Source organism: Pezoporus occidentalis, unplaced genomic scaffold (assembly GCF_034315485.1).
Source record: "Pezoporus occidentalis ecotype Australia unplaced genomic scaffold, CSIRO_AGI_Poc_V1 ctg2, whole genome shotgun sequence".
Lineage (NCBI taxonomy): Eukaryota > Metazoa > Chordata > Aves > Psittaciformes > Psittacidae > Pezoporus > Pezoporus occidentalis.
The window spans coordinates 20,265,470-20,285,204 of NW_026913855.1; the positions used below are offsets into that span (position 1 = coordinate 20,265,470).

At 39.2% G+C, this 19,735-nt stretch overlaps 1 protein-coding gene across 2 annotated transcripts in view; it reads left to right on the forward strand.

Moving 5' to 3' along the window:
* The window catches only part of CTDP1 (CTD phosphatase subunit 1), a 102,236-nt gene extending 87,852 nt beyond the window's left edge, over positions 1–14,384 (forward strand). For both annotated transcript variants that reach the window (XM_062618096.1, XM_062618097.1), the window contains exon 13: positions 13,339–14,384. In XM_062618096.1, the coding sequence (XP_062474080.1) occupies positions 13,339–13,480 (142 nt within the window). In that variant the 3' untranslated portion in view covers positions 13,481–14,384. The remainder of the gene's footprint in view (positions 1–13,338) is intronic.
* Positions 14,385–19,735: the final 5,351 nt, after the last annotated feature.

Sequence of the window (19,735 nt, forward strand, 5' to 3'; positions counted from 1 at the left end):
TAGAGCTAAAATTAAGCAAGGTGCCTGTTCACATTTAGATCACGAGACTGAAGTGGTCTTGTGTTTCTCTGTTTCCTACAAGGAGTAAGTGCACAGCTTGTGCCTGTTTGCTGGAAGTGTCAAGATGCTAAGTTTCCATTGCAGCTTGTTTTGCCCTTTTTTTGCCAACCACGCTTTTTTTTTTCTCCTTCTAAAATAGGGATTCTTATCCTCATAGAGGCTTTTAGGAAATGAGCTGTACAGTCTAAATGTCCTGTGGCCGAACCAAGCAAACCTTGGTGCAGAATTAATGCAGAAAGCAGCTGGCTTCATTATACTGCAGACTGCCCCAGAGCCTAAGTTAACCTGAAGGCAGCTCTCTCTTAAGAAAGCTACACTTTAGTGGAGCTGAGCCATTCCTACAGTCATAAATGATCAATGGCACTTTTCTTAAGAGAGCTGGCTCTTCTGTAGCATGCAGGCTTAATGCTTACTTGCTCTCCAGAGGCTGCTTGTGGTCTACTCGCTGGAGTAGCAAAGTGGAGCACATGTGAGTGTGCTGCTGACTGTTGTTAAAAGGTCCTTATAAGTATTATCACTAATATGTGAGGTGGATTTTTTTTGTAAATCTTACATGGCAGGTGCCATAGTTGAAGTTCAAGGAAGCTTACTGGGATTTGTTGGTTTCTGCTGGGGTGGTGGCTCTCTTGTACGTGTTCCTAAACAACTTGACTAAATCGTTTCTCAGTAACATTCATATCTACGAAACATTAGGGTGGGGGTTTTTTGGGGAGAGGGTTTGTTTTTTTTTTTGTTTTGGGCTTTTCTTTCCAAAGTCACTCTCCATACGGAAATGATGTTGCTTTTTTCCCAAGTTTCTTTAGCATTTTGTAGTATAAGTGAGGTAATCTGCACTTTAACTATCAGCTAAATCTAATAAATTTTACATTAAGAATAACAAGTTGTTATAGTTCTAGAAATACTTTTTTTTTCATTGTTCACTAAATAGCTGAACAGTGGTACTTTGAACTTGTGTGAGGTATTTTAACATGATTCTGTGATATCTTTGCGTATCCCTCCACAATATGGAGGATTCAAATCATTGCAAATTGTTATAAGGCATGTAAACTGCTAAGATTGCTTTTCTCACAATGTGGTAGTTTACAATACCTGTGTCTGTGTTAGACCACATCAGATGGGAAGTTTGAAAATGCTTTGAAATACAGTCTGATTAGAGTGAGCATCTGCCTTCAGCTTCTTTCACTGCTTGATGTGAAAATACCTGGAAGCTATTTAGACGCAATATTATCCAGTCCCAGGTGTGTCTGTGTGTGCAGTTAATGTAACTGGAATTGCACATGATATTGAAATTATACCTATCAATGAACATAGTAATTATGCAGTTGAGATCAGGAAGAGAAACGTCTTTGAAAAAGGGAAAAATAACATGAACTTCTCTTACTGTTTTCAGTAACAGATTTGAAATTAAAATTAAAAATTAAGCTGTCAATACCATTTTTTCTTAATGAGTTTTTCTGCATCAGTACTTTGTGTCTTAACCATGTAAGTCTACATGATGCTTAAGTTCTAACAGTTCTCATACTTTGGGCAAAGGTTAGAGAGGCAATTAAATGTGTGTTACTAGAATTAGGAAAGTTCTGGTAAAATATATCTTTATTTTCTCTATGTACTTTAACACTAAATAGGCTTCACTTGCACTTTCCATAGGACATGCTGGTATCTGCAAAACGAACTAACTGAATGCTACTTTTTTTTCTAGATTATACAGGAGAAAAAGTTTGGAACTTTTAATGTAGGGCAACAGTTAGTATTTACCTTGTTTTCCTTATCTCCTGAAATGTGTAAATGCTAAGATATATACAGGAATTGCTGTTATTCTTACATTCCTCTTTTCTAATTCTGTAATGATTTAGTGAATCTGTGTATAAGTTAGAGTTCTGGGTGAAGTAATGAAACAGATTTCTCAGTAATGTGTCGATATATTTGAATTCTTTCTGCAGTCATTGTCTTTTATCACTGCAGAGCCATTAACTAATAGCTTCCATCCCAGGACAATGGAGTGAGTAGAGCCTGAGGGAAAATAATTTGCTATAATAAATCTGCAGAAGCATCAGTCTACAACAACTGGATTTCATAGAAGCAGACTGTAGAAACCAAGTATTTGTTACTATAATTTGTGAAAGAATAAGGCTGAAAAGTAATGAGTGGCACTCACGTAATCAGAGGGAGAGAAAAGAGATGTGCTTTCTAGCAGAGAATGCTTGTTTAACTATGAGACCAGCTGAAGAAGAAAATGCAAAGCCTTAAAAAACAACACTTCAGTTTGGTAAAGAGTCCGTGTACAGCACGGAGGATCTTGGCACCCTTCAAGGACCCCATCTTTAAGCCTAAGGAGTGATCTAGACTAGTGAGAGGAAGAAATTACCTGAACCTGTTTGTCTTTTTGTTTAGCTCTGATTTCTTGTGCTTCTGCAATAAAGATGAGTTCGTCTTGGAATCAAGAACAAGTGTTTTGTTTGCTTTAATTAGTATATCACTGTTAAGTGAACTGTAAAATTAGTAGTGCTGAGGTCAGAGTTGGATGAGAGTATACATGAGCTACAGGGTCAGAAGACCCCTGGGCAAGTCCTAGGAGTCTAAAGCAGAGGTACCCGAGATGAAAAAGGAGGAGAACCAGTGCTAACAAGATCGCAGTCTAACCCAAACCCAGGGAGATGGGAGCTGGCTGTTGCTCCCATCTGAGGAGCTGCCAAACAAGGAGAACTCTTGGTATGTAATGCCTTGAGATTGCTGGCTGTGGGGCTGTTCAAAACAACTGATAGTAGTGCAGTGTTTTCAGAACAGCACACAAAGGGCAGTTATCTTGCTCTGTAGCCCAGCTGAGAGAGGTGGTTTTTGTGTGAAACATTATATTTAGATATGAAACATTATATTTAGGTATTACCTAGATCCAAAAAATGCCAAGAGTACATTATCTTATCTTGCTCTGTAGCCCAGCTGAGAGAGGTGGTTTTTGTGTGAAACATTATATTTAGATATGAAACATTATATTTAGGTATTACCTAGATCCAAAAAATGCCAAGAGTACAATTTAAGTTTTGAGACATTAAGACTGAAGGAAACTAGGATAATAGGAAACGAGTTGGAAGTTCTTGACTTGATCTCCTTAAGGGCCACCTTGTAGAATCAGCAGCTCCAGCTTGGCTTTTGTGATTGCCAGAGTGAGAGGGGGTGACCTAGAAACCTGAGTGGATTTTGAAAACCTAAGTTTTAGTGTTCACTCACAAGAGGAGGAGTAGGAAAAGTATTTCACTGTGTCTTTGAGTTCAGAGCACCTGTGCCACACACAGAGGACAGTTCCTTCCTCTGATGATATCTAGAAATAAGAAACTCTTAAGTATCAGATTGTTTTGGAGTTGTTCCTGTTTCTACAAAGGAGCGATTAACGGTATCAGGCTCCAGTATCCTGCTCCCACTCGCATAAGTGGTACAGTTCCCCCAGCACTGGATGAATATTTAAGAACTTATTACCGCCGCTACCCCATTTCAGTAGTCCATGTTGGTTTGGTTCCATCTGTGTCTTTGAAGGAGTAGAGACAGGTAAGGAAGATATAAAGTAGAAGTTCAGGGTGAGGAAAACTAGTAACATGGTGCTTCAGTTTACATACCAGTGGGAAAGCTGCCTTAAAGACTGATGAATAGCCTAGGGTTGGCCCTCAGGTAATTTAGGCAGCTTTTTTTCCTTTAGTCAGGCTGAATGCTTCAGTGCAATTTATAACTACTAAACAATTCATGCTTTTCCTTAATAAGATATATGGATATCTAAATATCTCTTGAGAGTAAGAAAATCAAGAACTACTTAGCAACTGTTAGCGAAGGTTTTTAATCCTTCATTCTGTGCCACTACTGAGACCTAGGATGTTAACAGGAATGCTATAAGGCAGTTTTGTTCTGATCAGGAAAAATAGCTGATATATTACAACAACTAGTTTCCCTAATGAATTCTGAAAGTATTTAAATTTCACATAACAGCTAATGTGCATTAATCTTGACCCTTGCAAGTCTGTAATGGCAGCTAAACAGCAGTGTATATCAAAACTAAATGGCCTGCTTGAAGCATATGCCAAGGTGCTGGTAGAAGAGGAGCAGTGCTACTTCTTAATGGTGGGGGGAGGTATAACAGGAGTTAAAATGGGTAGATCTTCCCATTTGTGAGTAGTTTGTAAATCGTTAGAGCTCCTAGTGGATTTTCCCCCTAGGGAAAAACAAAATGAGGTTTTGTGGAAAACTTGAACTTACTTCAGAAGTCTGTTGTATCAACCTGATTGTGGAGAATTGTCCCTGTATTGTTATCAGCCAAGCATGGGAAAAGCAGAATATGGATGTTTTCATTTCCTCACCCCACAGTAGATGCTGCAGCAGCAAAAGTGTTCTTTGTGATGTGGCTCAAGCATTTTGTCACCGTGGTGTGCAGAAGGGGTCCCTGTTCTCTAAAGGGAACACCTCTGATTCAGAGCCTCATTATGCTGTTTCTCAGACTACCACTGTGGCTTGAGTGTGCCTTTAGCTATCCCTGGAAGTACTTACTGGAAAACTAAATTGAATATATTACAGTATTTATTTTGCCAGTTACAGTGATATAATCCATCAGACAAACCAGATCATGTTAAATGCTCATACAAGATATATTCCTACTAGGCAGAGGACCTGAAGAGCTTGTAGGCACAATCAACAGAAATATAAGAGACAGATCTCTCAGCTGATGTTGCTGTTCGCTTCAGACTGCTGTGTCTGGAATAGTAATACCTGAAAGTCTGACAAGAAGGTTTTCAGTATTTAAGGTATTAACGAGGCTGGGTAAACCACACCTGAGCTTGGGGGACTAGACTGCCTGCAAAGTCCTGGTATGGGGGGGTCAGGCTTCCTTCTGCCATGGCTGCACACATGCACTATCCCTTCCAACGAGGGTAACCTGGTTGTGCAAGCTAGAAAAGAGCAGGGAATATATCTAAGTCCCTGCTTCAGACAGTTCAGCTGTGGAGAAAGCCTGCAAAGTGATTTTATTCCAGAGGTCATGCAGGAAGAAGTGTGTGGTGTTTCTTCCAGTCAGACCCCTACCTAGCATGTCGGACCTTGCTCCTGTCCCTGCACCAGTGTGGCTATCTCATTCTCAGCAACTAGAAAGAGAACAGTTTGTTGCAGTCTTAATTTTTGTTAAATGTTTGAAGCACTAGGACTCTCAGTAGTCATTTGGGGCCCTGAGAAACACATTTTCACATGTATCTCTTGTGTGAATCCAAATATCTAGGTAACTTGAGAGTCATACTTTATATGAGCCCATGGCTGGTACCACTACATGTTCCTAGCAGTAGCACAGTATCACCCACGCCCTCACAATAGCTATGATGCCCCAACACCTGTATAATAAGGTAATACTCATTAAAAGAGGACTAGAAAGACAGTGGGCAGCTTGCTTTGCTAGAGGATTTACCTGGTTTACCACACAGTTAGGCAGGCAGCAGAGCCAATAAACCAAGTACTCACTTGGTTAAAGCCAAGTTAAATCGTAGAATCCTAGAATGGTTTGGGTTGGAAAGGACCTTAGAGATGACCTAGTTCCAGCCCCTTGCTGTGGTGAGGGACACTTTCCAGTATACCAGGTTGCTCAAAGGCCCATCCAACCTGGCCTTGTTTGGGAATGTGAGGAGGATGAAGGACTTTATTTTGTGGCAGGAGTGAGATAGTATATTTCATGAAAGAATATACCTGCATGGAAAGAATATTCATATTTTACCTGCTTGAAGAACAACATTTTAAAGGGATTTTAAGTCTTTTCTTGTGCTCCTGTGGAGATGGAGTGTTATCCATACAGAGTTGGTAATGTATTTTGTGTTATTTCTGATATTTTATGATGAAACAGAGATGTTCTTAGTTAACATTCTTGTGAGGAAAGCCATTATTCAGTGAATGAACATCCTAGAAGGATGTTGGGTTTAGCTATTTGAATTTTAATCTCAAAAATTCATTGAAAACAATGACTAATAGAAGAGTTAGTGAAAATCAGTTAAAAGCTTCAACAAAATCATCTTAGCTTTCAAAGTAATTCAGTGTACCCCATGACATATTTATTAACATACATATTAAGATAATCTGTATCTAATTTAAAAGTCACCACATAAGTAAGAGAATACAAATTCCTACTTCCAGCCGCCTTGCTTAGCACAGTCAGCATGTTATGAGCTAAATTGTATCTTTAGTCATTAAGATGCCCAATGACGCATCTTGAACGTTCTCAGCATTTGAGTGATGGTGGCAAAACTGACCAGGATGGCAGAGTAGGCGAATTTCAAATATTACTTTGCAGCACTGGGTCTTTAAACCATAGCTGTACTCTACTATGGTGGCACTGGGCTACTGCCACCTGGGAGAAAAATGAAGGTAGTTTGACTTTCCTCAGAGAAATCAGATGCTGTTTCTTTTCCAACTCCTTATTTTGATGTAATTTATAGTTTTCTAAATTGCCTATCTTACTTTTTTGCCAGCTTTGGACATTAATTTTATTCTTGCGTTCCTCCATTTTTAAAGCAATAGCTTGTATTTAGATCTCTAGTGAGAACATTATTCTTCATCGCTGAGAATACGCAGTGCTTCCTATAACAGAAATTAATGTGACTGATACCATTTTCAAAAGACTTTTTTCAAACCAAATCCAGATAGAATTGCTTTACTGTAGCCATTAGGCACTGGTGAAGGAAGTCTTGAAGCTTCCTTAGCTCACTGCTGATCCTTGATATCTCCTATTATGACCTCACAGAGCTACCCAGAATCTCTACAGAACTATAAATCTATACCATCTGACATCTGTTGTCAGAATGGGTAATATTTGTAAACTAGAAGAAGCTGGAGAGAGAGCTCAGTTCAAACAAAAGAAGGTTGGTATAGCTTTAAAAATACTGGTATGTTGATGGACATGTATTTTTTGTCTGAATATTGGCTTGTTCCCGTGTTGGGAGGTTATTCAAAGGCAGTCATTTAGAAAGGGGATGAGATTGTTCAGGAAAGGTAAATAGATCTGGTGTCTCTGTTTACAATAAGATTAAGAGATGATATGCCTCTGTGCGTTTTCCATTATGCGAGTGCCAGGTTAACAGTCTGGCATTCTACATAGTGAAAAGGATGTTTAATTTTCTGCTGTCTTCTACAAGTCCTTTATTACATGATCTAAAACTACAACTGTCACATTTGCCTTTTGAAGAAATAGTCAATGTTGCATGTTGTAAATGTCTTCTTATAACAACTACTGGGATTATTTTTAAGCAACTTAAAGTTAATAAAATAACAAGTAATAGTTTAGACGCATAGTTTGTTTGTCTGATTTAAGTATATGAACAAAATTGTAGATTCAACTTTTCAGTTTTACATTATCCGGTTTATTTGTTCTCTGTACCTAATTAGTTCAATGCAGAGAAAATTAGTTCAGTGTGCAGGCTTTTGTTTTAAAGCTTTATTGCTACACTGTTTTTTAAATATTCCAAGCAAATGTTTAATTGTTATGAAATAACCATTTTCAATGAGTTGGGGTGGTTTGGTTTTTTTTGTTGCTAAACTTCCCTGTTGGTCTAAATGCCAGGAAAACACAGACTTGCCAAATGGATGATTTTAGCAGAATCTACAAAATACCGCTTTTGACACAATAGAGTGATTTCTGAATTTATTTTAAAATTTATATTCCTTCCTGACTTTAAAAACTTTCTTTCAATTTAGGTATATGTTGAGTGCTTGCTTCAGAGAACTATAAAGCTGTTGTCAAAATAGTTTTGCAAGTTGCCAGTATAGTTTCTCACCATCAGAATAGTGTGCAGGTTTGCTACCTCTTAAAGCAAGGCACTGAAGCTGTACAGAATTTAATTAGATCTCACTTTAGCATTGTGTTAGTTAAAATACATTTTGGAGCTGTCAGTTGGAGTTGGTAGATTTCTGCAGAGATGTTATTGTGAAGAGCATTAAAAGCATGCTGCTCATCCAACTGCAGGGTCTCTTTCTGCACGCCATGGCTGTGCAATGAACATTCTCTTTGCATTTTTCTGCATGTTAGATTTCTGGATCATCCTGTAATCCCGCAGACAACCTTGGATGAGTTCTTGAGGAAGTATGTGAGGTGTCTGGCATTTGTTCCTGCTACACTAAATATTGTCCTGTTTGTCATAGCACGAGTGTAAAGTAAAAGCTCAGACTGCAGCTTGCCAATATGGGGTGGGGCTACAGTGTATTGCTCTTAAGGCTGTGTGCTTGGCAGTGTGCTATGCCAGGGCTAGAGAGGACAGAAAATTCAGTGTTACTGCACAGATGTTTGAGACAAATTGCCAGAGGGTAGACACCTGAGATTTACAAGCTTGCAATGGACAATTGCTCACTGTTGTATCAAACATACATGAAAGATATTGTCATGTATCCTTTGCTAAGAAACTGCATAACTTGGAACATCTCCCTGAAAATTGAATCATTTTGTCTGCCCTATGTAATGTATTAATGCTCACAACACTTACTTAAGTCTGTGTGTTCGCAGGTCTCGCATCCTTTAACCTTGTTAGTCAAGTACTGGGCTGGCATCTTTAAAATTGGTTGAGGAGTAGTTTTCCTGCTTTACTGGCCCTAATTCATAATAACTGAAGCGTATTTCCACAGAAGTAGTTCATCTAAATAAATTGTTCTCAGTCAGATTCCAGTGCAAGGAAGTCAAATTCTTGTTGCATTACCAAACTCAGAATCAGCCTTTCTCCCTTATGGAAGGAATTTACAGAAAGCTGTGGGCCAGGTGTGTGTGGAAATTGGGACAGACCTTCCATGTCAGACTTCAGAGGTGTGCCTGGGGCCGCGTAGGGATTCTCATAGGCTTGTAATGCTGTTGGAAGGCAGCAAGCTGTTTCAAAATCCCCTTTTCAAACCATTGCCTTCCAAAGTGCTTGCGGCTGCTATTTGAGTATTCTCATTAGAGAGTAACTTGACTGTATTTGGTACGAAATTTAAGTCCTGATTTATGATGTAAGCTGATTTCTTATAAAAGACTAAACACATTTAGTCTGCAGACTCTACTTCATTACTGTACCAATTTTAGGAGCTATTGAAAAAAAATCAGGTCAGTTTGCAATAATTTTGGAGTTTACTGCTTAACGGAATAGGGATGGGGATTGTGGGTATGTGGAGTTTAAAGTATGCATGAACATTTATTTACAAAATTGCTATAGTTTTGTTTTTCAAGTTAAAGTTTGGAAAAGATTTAGGTTTGCTTTATTTAAAACAAGGATTATGTTGCCCTTTGCTTATTAGATGTTTCTATTTTAATGTAGCACTGCATTTCTTAGAAGGGTGCCATTGGGATGCAAAACAGACCAGAGACAATCTGCTTTTCAATTAATAGAAAAAAAATGGAGTTTCCAACATCATTTATTTTCAGCTAACTATAAATCAAGGCCTTAAGATAATAGAAGCAACTAATACTGGGCTTCTTTTTAAACTGATTTGTTCCCTGTGGCTCTTTCAGTGAACTAGATTTGAATTCAAATTATAAGAATGAAGTTTTCATTCAACCTTTAGTTATATTTGCAATTATATTTTAGTGACAGATCAAGAGCTAAACAGATTTTATTCTCAGTTTTTCCTGTGCTGTTTTTCACATGTATACACTGTGGTCTATTGCAAGTTTGTAATGTCTTCTCTTCCTGTCTCTTTATTTGGAATACCTCTGAGTATATTTCACATTAACACTCTGTAGATTAAATTTTCCTAAAAATAACTTTTATACATGTAGAACTGCAATTGGGTTTTTTTTACTATCATGTTGAATTCAACATGTAGTTTAGTCAAATATCATAATAATTCACGTAAATACATGTTTTTTAAAAATGTAGTTATATTTTTAAAAGATTTCTCCATCACATGAACTGGTAGGCCTCCTAGTATTGGGTATTACAAAGGAAGAATATTAATGCAGTGGCAAACCTGAATTGTACAAGTTTTTTCTCAGAGTCATCAGGTACTTGAAGTTCTAAACTCAGTCTTTTGCCAAGTTTAATTGTTCATTTGTGAGGTTAAAGATATTCAGTTGATACCCATATGTTTGGGTTTTAATAGCAGTCAAGCAAAATTCCTTTTAAAGAACGCAAATCAGGCTAATGGAAGCCTGCAACATATTGCTGAGTCATTTTCTGTAAATATTAAGGTAGAATCCTGTATGTGCTTACCTTTTACACTCAAAAGTGTTATGCACTATGGCTCTCAAACTGGAAATGACAAAGAGTGGGCACAAAATAATGAGGAAAATACACATTTCAAGTTGTCTGTTAATAGATATGCTGTCATGGGTATATACTGCTTTTCTCTGAAGACAGAAATTATTAGTGAAATGTTATCTCTCTTTTCTGAATTTCCAAAGAAAAAGTGCAGCACTATGTTAATGTTTTTCTCCATACTTCTGTCAGAGTTAGCTTTCCATCAGATTTCATAATACTCGTTGAAATGTTTTTGGAATAGCTACAAAGTTGCAGCTTACAGTACACAAATAGTGAAAGGTGTTTATATCTTAATAAGAACAATATTCACATTCCCAAGAGACTTTTTGTTTCTTCTAGCAGAAGACTAATAGTTAGCTGTGTTTTCCTTTTTGGTTTTGATGGGTTTTTTCTTCCTCATGAGTGAGGAAGTTTTCATAGCTAGATTGAATAGAGCTGTCATTCTAGCCTTGATGAAAGAACAAGAACTGACAAAATAGATGACATTCAGTCTTTTGCATTTCCAAAAGTACTGTTTAATACAATTGAATGCGGGATGAAAATACATCAGGACTGTCCCTTAAAGTTTTCTGGAAGGTTTTTTTGTAGACTGGAGCTCCATTCTTTAATTAACTAGTTATTCTGACTATTTCAGGTCCCTGTATTTTTTTGTTGATTGTTCCCACTGAAATATAGTTGCTATTGAGTAGATTTAAACTTTAAAAGTGGCTTTGTTGCATAAATTAGGAATTTTCTGGTCTTTGCCTTCATTATCTTGTAAATTAAACTGTTCCTTACTTTTAAGAAATTATCAGCTAGCAGTGAGGTACTGTTTCTCCACAGACCTTTTTTCAGTGGGATCTTTGCTGTTGATTTAGGTCCCGGCAAGGTCATGGTATCTGGGCTGGTTCTAAAAACCTGCTTGTCCTGCCATGTTCTTTAATCATTATCCGCAGTTGTATGTGATTCATATGTGTAAGTTATAACTGTCAGACTGTCAATTTTATTTTTTCAGTTGGTAGATACGTCAGTTTCAATAGATGCAATGTTACAAACTGATGAATACAAATGTTTTCAGCTGTGAGCATTGTGCTATAGATGCCCTCCTTGTCTGTCCTTATTTCTCAGCAGTACACGTATACTACTTAGCTACTACTTGTTAAATATGCACAACTTTTCTTTTGCTGAGTAAGGGTCTTTCAACTTTAATTCCTAATTAGCTTTTCTCTAGCTAATAGCCTCATTAATGCCTAAAATAGTGCTGTATCTCTGAAGGCTGAAATCATCATGAAGTGAAACATCATGCATGTGTATAGCTTTTAATGGAAGTGTGCCAGGATTTCTTCCAACTGGGCATTTTTAGTCTTGAGTGTTTCCTTCCCCGAATTGCATGCTAATGTAGGCTGCTTGGAAATCGGCGTTATGCCTGAGAAACTGCTTTTGATTGTTTATTAGGCTGCATTTAGTGCCATGTAACTCCCTCAGCAGGCCACATTTGAGTTCCAATAGCAAAATACTCACGAAATGCGTTCATCTCATCCCATTACTCCTTGTTAGGGATTTAGACCCCAGCCTGAATCCCAGGGCTTCAGCCTTACCTCCTGGAGTGTTACATCTACCACCCTATACGGAACACAAAAGCCCACCTAACATATTGTGAGGCACCACTAAGCAGCAGCAGCAGTGTATCTTTTTGTCCCACTGGTGCAGCAGAAAGGAAAACAATGGAATACAGTACTGCTTGCTTCCCATTTTGAATCGGTCTCCAGTCCTGACTTTGCACCCCACCTTGTCCATCTCCCTGAAAAGCTGAGATAGAAGAGGGTCAGGTGTCTCTGAAGCAGCCAACAAATCAAGCAGTCAATTAATATTTCTGGGAAAATGGCAGTAAGAATGTCTGTATAAATAAAAATAGGTTTGTATTTCAATGTTGCTTACAGGCTCTCAAGTTTGACTATTTTTTTTTACTTATTTCTTTCGGATATACTTAGTTCAAGTCAGTATTTATAGCAAAGGTCTTTCTTACTATATGCTACTTCTCTTCACTCTCAGAAGTTAAATGGAACCATTGTTAAGTTACTGCTTTTTGCTACAAGATAAAAGATCAGTTCATTAATTTTTCATGGTAGCAAATAGATGCATCCTCTTCTTAATGAAACCCCACGTACCAATGAAAAGGACAGTTACTTAAGAGATACCCCCTTTGCATGTATTTTTCTGCTTGAAATTTGATCAAATGATCAGGGAAAGATTTTGAAGGTGTTTCTACAACTCATTATGAATTCTGTGCAATGCGAAGTCTCAACTTTATTTTTGTCTCGGAAGTACATGTCTGATATAAAATTCCCTTTTGGCAAGGAAAAGAGATTTTAGCATTCCACAAATCCAGATTCTTTTCCTTATGGCTATGTCCCAGTTGAAGCGTTAGATTTTCCTTGGAGATCTTTCACAACCAGGAGCATGATTCTTTCAGCAGGGTATGGTGCACATCAGCTTCCTGTTGAAACTGGTTAATACTCTGGAGATGCTAAGAAATGTGTTGTGCAGCCACACATGTGGCTGTAATCCAAATGTGTTGTAATCCAAAGAGACATAAAATGGGAAGAATGAGACCCCTGTGTTTGAAAACATGAAAGTATAAAAGCTGGTGTAGTGAGATTTGGTTAATCATTTTGGTTTTATTTTTATAAAAGAGCAGGAACTTGAATATTTCAGAATTGTATTTTGATAATCTCTTGTTCACACGATGGATTTCTTTGTTCTTTTGGGATGCAAGAGGAAAATAAATCAATTCATTATTTTCTGCCTTAAACTTTGTTTTCAGTCTTTGTTCAGAAGAATGGAAGAAACAAAATTAACAGTACTTTGTTCTTTGCACCTACAGCTGACAGTAAATAAAAGCAATGTAAAAATCATGTGTGAACTAGCTACTGTTTGTTCATTTAAAAGCAAATGCCGTACTTTTTATCTTGACCTGAAAAAAAGTCGAGTCCTTTAATACCATTTTTTTTTTCATGTCATACAACGAGATAGCTCAATTCATGGATGTCATCTCTGTCTACCATTCCAGGGGTCACAAGCGCAAACTGGAAGAAGATGATGCTGCCAGTGAATCCAGTAAAGAATCCAGCAATGAAGATGAGGAAGGAAGCAGTTCTGAAGCAGATGAAATGGCAGCAGCACTCGAAGCTGAATTGAATGACTTCATGTGATATTCATGCAGAAGATGGAATCTGTAATTATATTTTACTTCTCATAAATGGATCGGACTTCAGATGAGTCTCTTACGTCAGTACTCAGTGTTTTTCCAAATTGTGTATGTATATTTTGCAAAGCAGCACAAGAGGTGACATATTATTTTACAAAATCAGAAATAGATGTTTTTAAGGTGTTTTATTAAAGGAAAATATACTTTTTTAAACAAAAAAAGTATTAAATGGGACTTGGTGTGCTATGCCAAAGACATGTTAGGAGCTCTGCAAAACCTTCATATACAGGACAGTGGTACAAAGATTCATGATTAAACATACAACAGCTTTTCAAGAGTATTCCAGTCTGCAGTTTATGGGTAATGGTCTTCAAAAATAAAAAGGAAGGAGGAGTTAAAGGAGTTGAAATTGTCTGGGTAGTTCAGCAGGAACCTGATGAACTGGTCATCCTTTTCCACAAATAAATGCTATCAAGCATAAAGGATTTTTAAAATAAAAAAAAAAAAAGAACAGTTTATATTTGTATAGAAACAGGTAATGTGATATGCAAGCTTGGTGAACTCTGCACTTGACCCCATCTGTCATTTGCTTCAAGGAGAATACATAATGATCAAAACTCATGTTTTCAAGTTACTTTGTGGAATAGTTGGGTTCTTTAGAGACATCATTTAGATTTTTAACTTTTCTTCTCTGTAACCAGAAATTTAGCACAGCATACTGTGTGATCCTGTATTGCCATAACAAACATTCACCCATTTGTGTTGTCTTGGAAAGAACGAGTGCTACTTCAGTCTAGGTAGGATTTAATTTCTTTGACAAGAGATCTGATGTAAAGTTTTTGTATATTCTATTTCATATTTGACCCACAAAACAGATTTTCTTTCATTTAATAAAAATTCATTTTGTATGCTTTGTTTCCCTTTCCTGTTCATTTTCTTCCATCAAATACAACTCATCTTTCCATAGTAGCTTTTTTTTACTCTGATGAAAATAATGAAAAACATTGAAGGCAAGAGCAAATTCGTAGATCCTGGCAAGTAACTGAGGCAGAGAATAGAAACACTGGCTCAGAAGATTCCCTTTTTTTTGGTACATGAACTCTTACATTCTGACATATTCTCAGGTCTCTTTGGCCTCTGAAGGTATTGTAAGAAGTACTGCCCTGATATTGAATTTCTGAGTCTAGAGCCATGGTTTATTCCCAACTGCTAGCAACTGGAGAGATAAATCCTTTTAAAACACATTTGCAAAAGAAGACTCATAAATTCAGACATCGTGGTTAAAAGGAAGTACTTTCTGGTGCAGAAGTACTTAATTTTGCCACTTGGTGATAAAACGGAGAGAATATTTGAATAGAATCTCAGCCAGTTTTCAAAGAAGAGCCTAGTTTTCAAAGCTTCATAATGGCAATAAAAGGAAGACTGAGAAAATAGGAGAATCTTTTCAGGTTAATATGGCTTTTCCACTTCAGAATGCAACGTCAGCATCCACAAGACACAAATAGTTTTTTCTGTGGAAAAATGTTAAACTTCTTGGACTTTTACACAGGTACCCTATAGCTGAAGTCTACAGTGACCTGCCTGCTGTAGCTGTCCATGAAAATGATCAGGATGTCTCTGAGTGAGTTGCATTGTGTAACTGAAGAAAAAGACTATTGCTTGTAAAAGGGGAAGTCAAAATACTTTTTTCAGCAACTTAAATGCAGCCTTCCCGGCTATCAGAGATGACTTCTTGCGATTAAATATTAAATATGTTATGGGTACCTTTTGTGTTTTCTTAAATTAAGCCCAGTTGAAATAATTTGAAGTAATATCAACTTTTTGGATTGCTGTGATGCTGCAAATGATTTCACAGGTTTCAGCAGAGGCTTGTTCCGATTGATGATCTCTTCCAGTCATGCAGCTCTGTGGCAGCAATCAAACTCTGAATGTAAACACAGCCAGCAAGCAAACCTGAGGAGGTTGCTGTTAGCTCAGCAATGTGGCGCCTTGGTTCAAGCTGCTTGTTGGATGCCATGTCCCTGGCATGGCAGCTGTCTCACAGTGCTCGTGGAGTGATTTCATACACATAACATCGGACAAGCTTTTTAGTGTGAAAGGCTGTATTCTCTTCCCATTTTTCTTTTATGGCTGATGCTTTTGATTCAACTGGTGGGGTGTGTGTGTCTGGGAAGAGCCCTGAAAGCAATCAGTACTCCACTAAACCAAATATCATCTAAACTCTGTGTAAACACAGAGCAAGAGCTCTCCACCAGACTGCAAGCTGCATCTATCTAGGGGTCCATTGCCAGTGAAGACTCATCTGCCTCTATGGGAGCTGCAAAACCTGCAATTGGTACTGCAGAGAGAAGCCCCAGGATCAGGCAGCATGCTGACAGGGTTAAAGCCAAACAGTTCTCTAACAACCAGAATGACACTGAAAATTCTTAACTTTGACATTGATTACTCAGATATCTCTTAACAACTCCTGCTCTTAAATCCTAGCAGTGGGGGGACCTAGTATGGGGTGGGGGTTCAGAGGCACCAATCCATTGCTCAGTGCCAGAGCGATCCAGAAATCTGCTTTCTGTCTAGAAGTAGGCTCCTACTCATTCAGGTGGCTGAATGTAGTAAACTGGTCCCCAGCCTCTCTGCACAGGCAAGGTGGAGACATGGAATCTGAAAATTTGATAGATGGTAAGTTAAATGCCTTGGCTAACCTGCCAGCAAGAAGTGTTTTGATGTATGAAGTTATCACTCACTCCCACTTTTTTTAAGACGCAGGAACATCCTAGAAAAGGCAGAAAATGTGTTTTGTGAAATGGCTTTTAACTCCTTATTAAATAACCCGCATCTCTTGACTAGTTGTTTTATCCTACCTTCTTGACCTACTTCCGTAGGTTAGATAGCTAGCAAGGGTGTGCTGCCAGGAAGGGCTCTCTTAAAGCAGAATCAAAGACCGGATTCCCGCTGAGGCTGTTGAACTTGGGCAGTGCTGGTTTCTGAAGATGTACCAGGCATGGGAATGAGCAGAGAAGGGGCATAAAGTGAACCATGTTTCATTAAGCTTTCTGAGCATGTACTATCACTGCTGTCCAGGAAAGACAGCTCCTAAGGTCTGACTGTGGTTTAAGAGCAGTCATTTCAATTTGAAGACCAGCAGCTTTACGTCTTCCATCTCAACTTGCCCTCAGCAGTTCTTAACAGAATGGGAATACATCACAGCTCTTTGTAGGGGGTGCAGCGGGACCCATGACAGAAGCAAAAATCATCAGGTAGTGACTAAGCTTTTCTCTTTGTGTATGTGCTGGGGAGGGCTGAAGACAGGGGAACTGTGTCACTTAGTGCTGAGATGGAGTGAAAAACTCCAAGCGTGCAAATGCTTTCACTGTTGGGTTATGTGCATATGTGGAGTGGGCCCTCGCGTCTTCTCAGTGTTAGATAGTAACATCCATTGCGGAGGATGGAAAGCCTCAAGTTTCCTTCTTGGCACTACTGCTTGCAGAATAGGTTACTGTCTTACAAGCGTGAAAATCCACGCACACAAACCTGGAGCTGTACCTTAATGTTTCTCAGCTCTGACTAATTTTACTACAGTAAAGATTGCAGTAGATGACAAGTTGGAGAATGGATATATAGTGGTCCTCTTAACAAAGTGGATTTCTTCATGTAGCTGAAAATTGAGCATGAGAAGTCTCCCATAAATTATTAAATCAGGCTTTGCCAAAAGGAAAACATTTGTGAATAATTTTTAATTAAAAACTGAAAGTGCACATAAATCCTAAGTTCTTAAAACCATTTTTTTTTTAAGTAGAAATGTTCCCTGGTATCCTTTTCCTTGTTGAATTCAAGTTTATGTACACTCTGTGGGTCACTCCACACCTCATCTTGGCTTGTCTCCTTCTGTTCTTCAGTGAACCCTAGCCATCGCGTGCCCAATTCCATCACCATCACTGTGTTTATTCAGTAGGTCCCAGTTCTCACTACCTGCACACAAGTGGGTTGTAATTTTTTTTTCCTATCCAACTAATGCAGCCTTCTGTTGTCACTTCAGAAGTGTTTGAAGCCCAGCACCTGGCACAACCCCGTCTTCCCTCCCTCTCTGAGGAACAGGAGGCAGCAGGATCTGATCCCTCCAGGCAGCATCACCTACCATGGGCTGGTTTGCTGCAGCTGCATACCCAAGGCTCTTCAAGACGAGGTTGGATGTGTCACTGAGCAACCTGATCTAGCTGAGAAGTACATATATTTGCCATACCTGTGGGATGAAAAGCTATGTTAACAGCTTGCTATGTGCTGCTCTCTTCCACTGACCACAGTGAATCTGTGAGTCACTGTGTCTTGCCAGGGCACTGGGAAGGGGAGTGGAGCCAGACCTTCCTCCTGAATCACCACTGCTCTTTTCCTAAGTCAAACTCTCACCAGAGTTGACAGACAGTAACTATTGCAAAGCCATGTAGGTTTAACAGGTGATGATAAAACGTCCATCCTTCTCTAGATTTGCTGTGGGACACGAGTAATGCAGAATTTTCTTCTCTGCCCCTTCCACATCTGCCACAAGAAGTCTTGATAAAGCAAATCACGGGAACCATAAGGGAGAGAAACCCTGGTCAAGCACTCTCAAAAGGGCTGCATCCTCCTCCCTTTCACTTCTCTACAGGAGACCAACACCTCTTAATCCCTAAGAATGTTTGCCTGCCTTGCCTGTCAGATTTTGGCTGTTGTTGTTGCTCTTTTACAACAGTCAAGCTGTTCTCACCAAAGCACAACCTACCATTGCTATTGACCAACTGTCAACAGCAAAGCCCATAGGCAACAGCCTCCTCCTCATCATGCTGCCTTCAGACCAAGTGTGATGAGGAGGTGCTTTTTGGCAGGGAGTACAGCAAGAAGACAGAAAAGCTTTTTGTCTTTTCAGACCCACCACTATGGATATGTATGACCCTTTCAGGACACAAGTATTAAATGTGTCACTTAGTGCCAACATAAAGGGTCCTTGAGAAGTTCTGTTTTAATTAAGTGGATGTGTTTGGTCCTTGGAGAGCTCAACATGTACTTGCGTGAATAAATGTTTTAATAATTCAACTTGGTTTCTCCTAATCTCATAGCTGCATCCCACAGGAAAGCTTTCTTTTCGTTGACACTGAATACAAAATGAAGAACACTCCATTTAATTTCTTTATTTTTTACTTTCTGTCCTTGTATCGAAGTTTTCGGCCAGCCTCTGAGACCACAGGGCAGCCCCACCGCAGGACCAACACACACAGCAGCCTTGTGCCAACTCCACAGGATACAGCCATCAGCTGGCATCCTCCTTGGTCCTAACTCCAGGGCCTGCCCAAGGAAGCGGTGCCACCTCTGAGCGCATCTCAGCGCAATAGCCGTGTGTCTTCCAGTATCCATCTGCTTCACTGACCATCACCTTTCCCTCACAGGTGGAAATTGCATTTCAGCTTGCCTGCATGAAACACATCTTCCCCCGCAGGTGGCTCCTCCTGTGAGTAATTCAAACCACTTTTCAGCACTTTTTGGATTTGCACTGTGCTTTAAATCTCTTCCTTTTTAAAATGCAGAAAGCAGCTAAGGAGCTGAAAGCAGGCCCCAGGTGGGCTGTGGGACAGAAAAGAAAAGAAACTCAACAGCCTAAAAGTTGTGATTTGCCAGAATAACTCATCTCTCGTGACAGAGTCTCTGCTTGGTGTGTGTTTAAGATGAACATACAGATCAGGCGTTTCTCCAGCTCACAGTACAATCTACGATTCCTGATGGGCCTGAGATGTGCATTGGATTTAGCACTGCAGTTTTATGATGCGGGTGTTACCCTCTAAGGTTGTGACCTGAAACAGCCTGTCTGCGCAAACGGTGTTTCATTGGTGAAATATGGAACACACACCCACTCCTCCATGCCGTCGGTACCCACACACATCATGCCACTCATGTTGTCGGGGTGCTTTTAGGGTCAAGAGGAGGAGAAGAAATCTGGCACTAACAGATTGAATCTGGTGATTAAAGATTGGACACTGAGTCCTTACATGAGAGGGTCATTGGTCTACAAGGGGAAGAAGGGTGATAAAACAGCAGTTCATCAGGTTTAAATTGTCCTCTATAGCATGTGCCTAGGGCACCTTGCAGCTCAGTGGGACTGTAACAGCCGCCCAACATCTATTACTGTCCTTGTAGCTTGAACCCATGTCCTGAAGTGCACAGGCCATGAAGCAGGGGCTCCTCATTTGCTTCATTACAAGGAAGGTAGCTCTGCTCATCTGCATGCCCTCCGCAG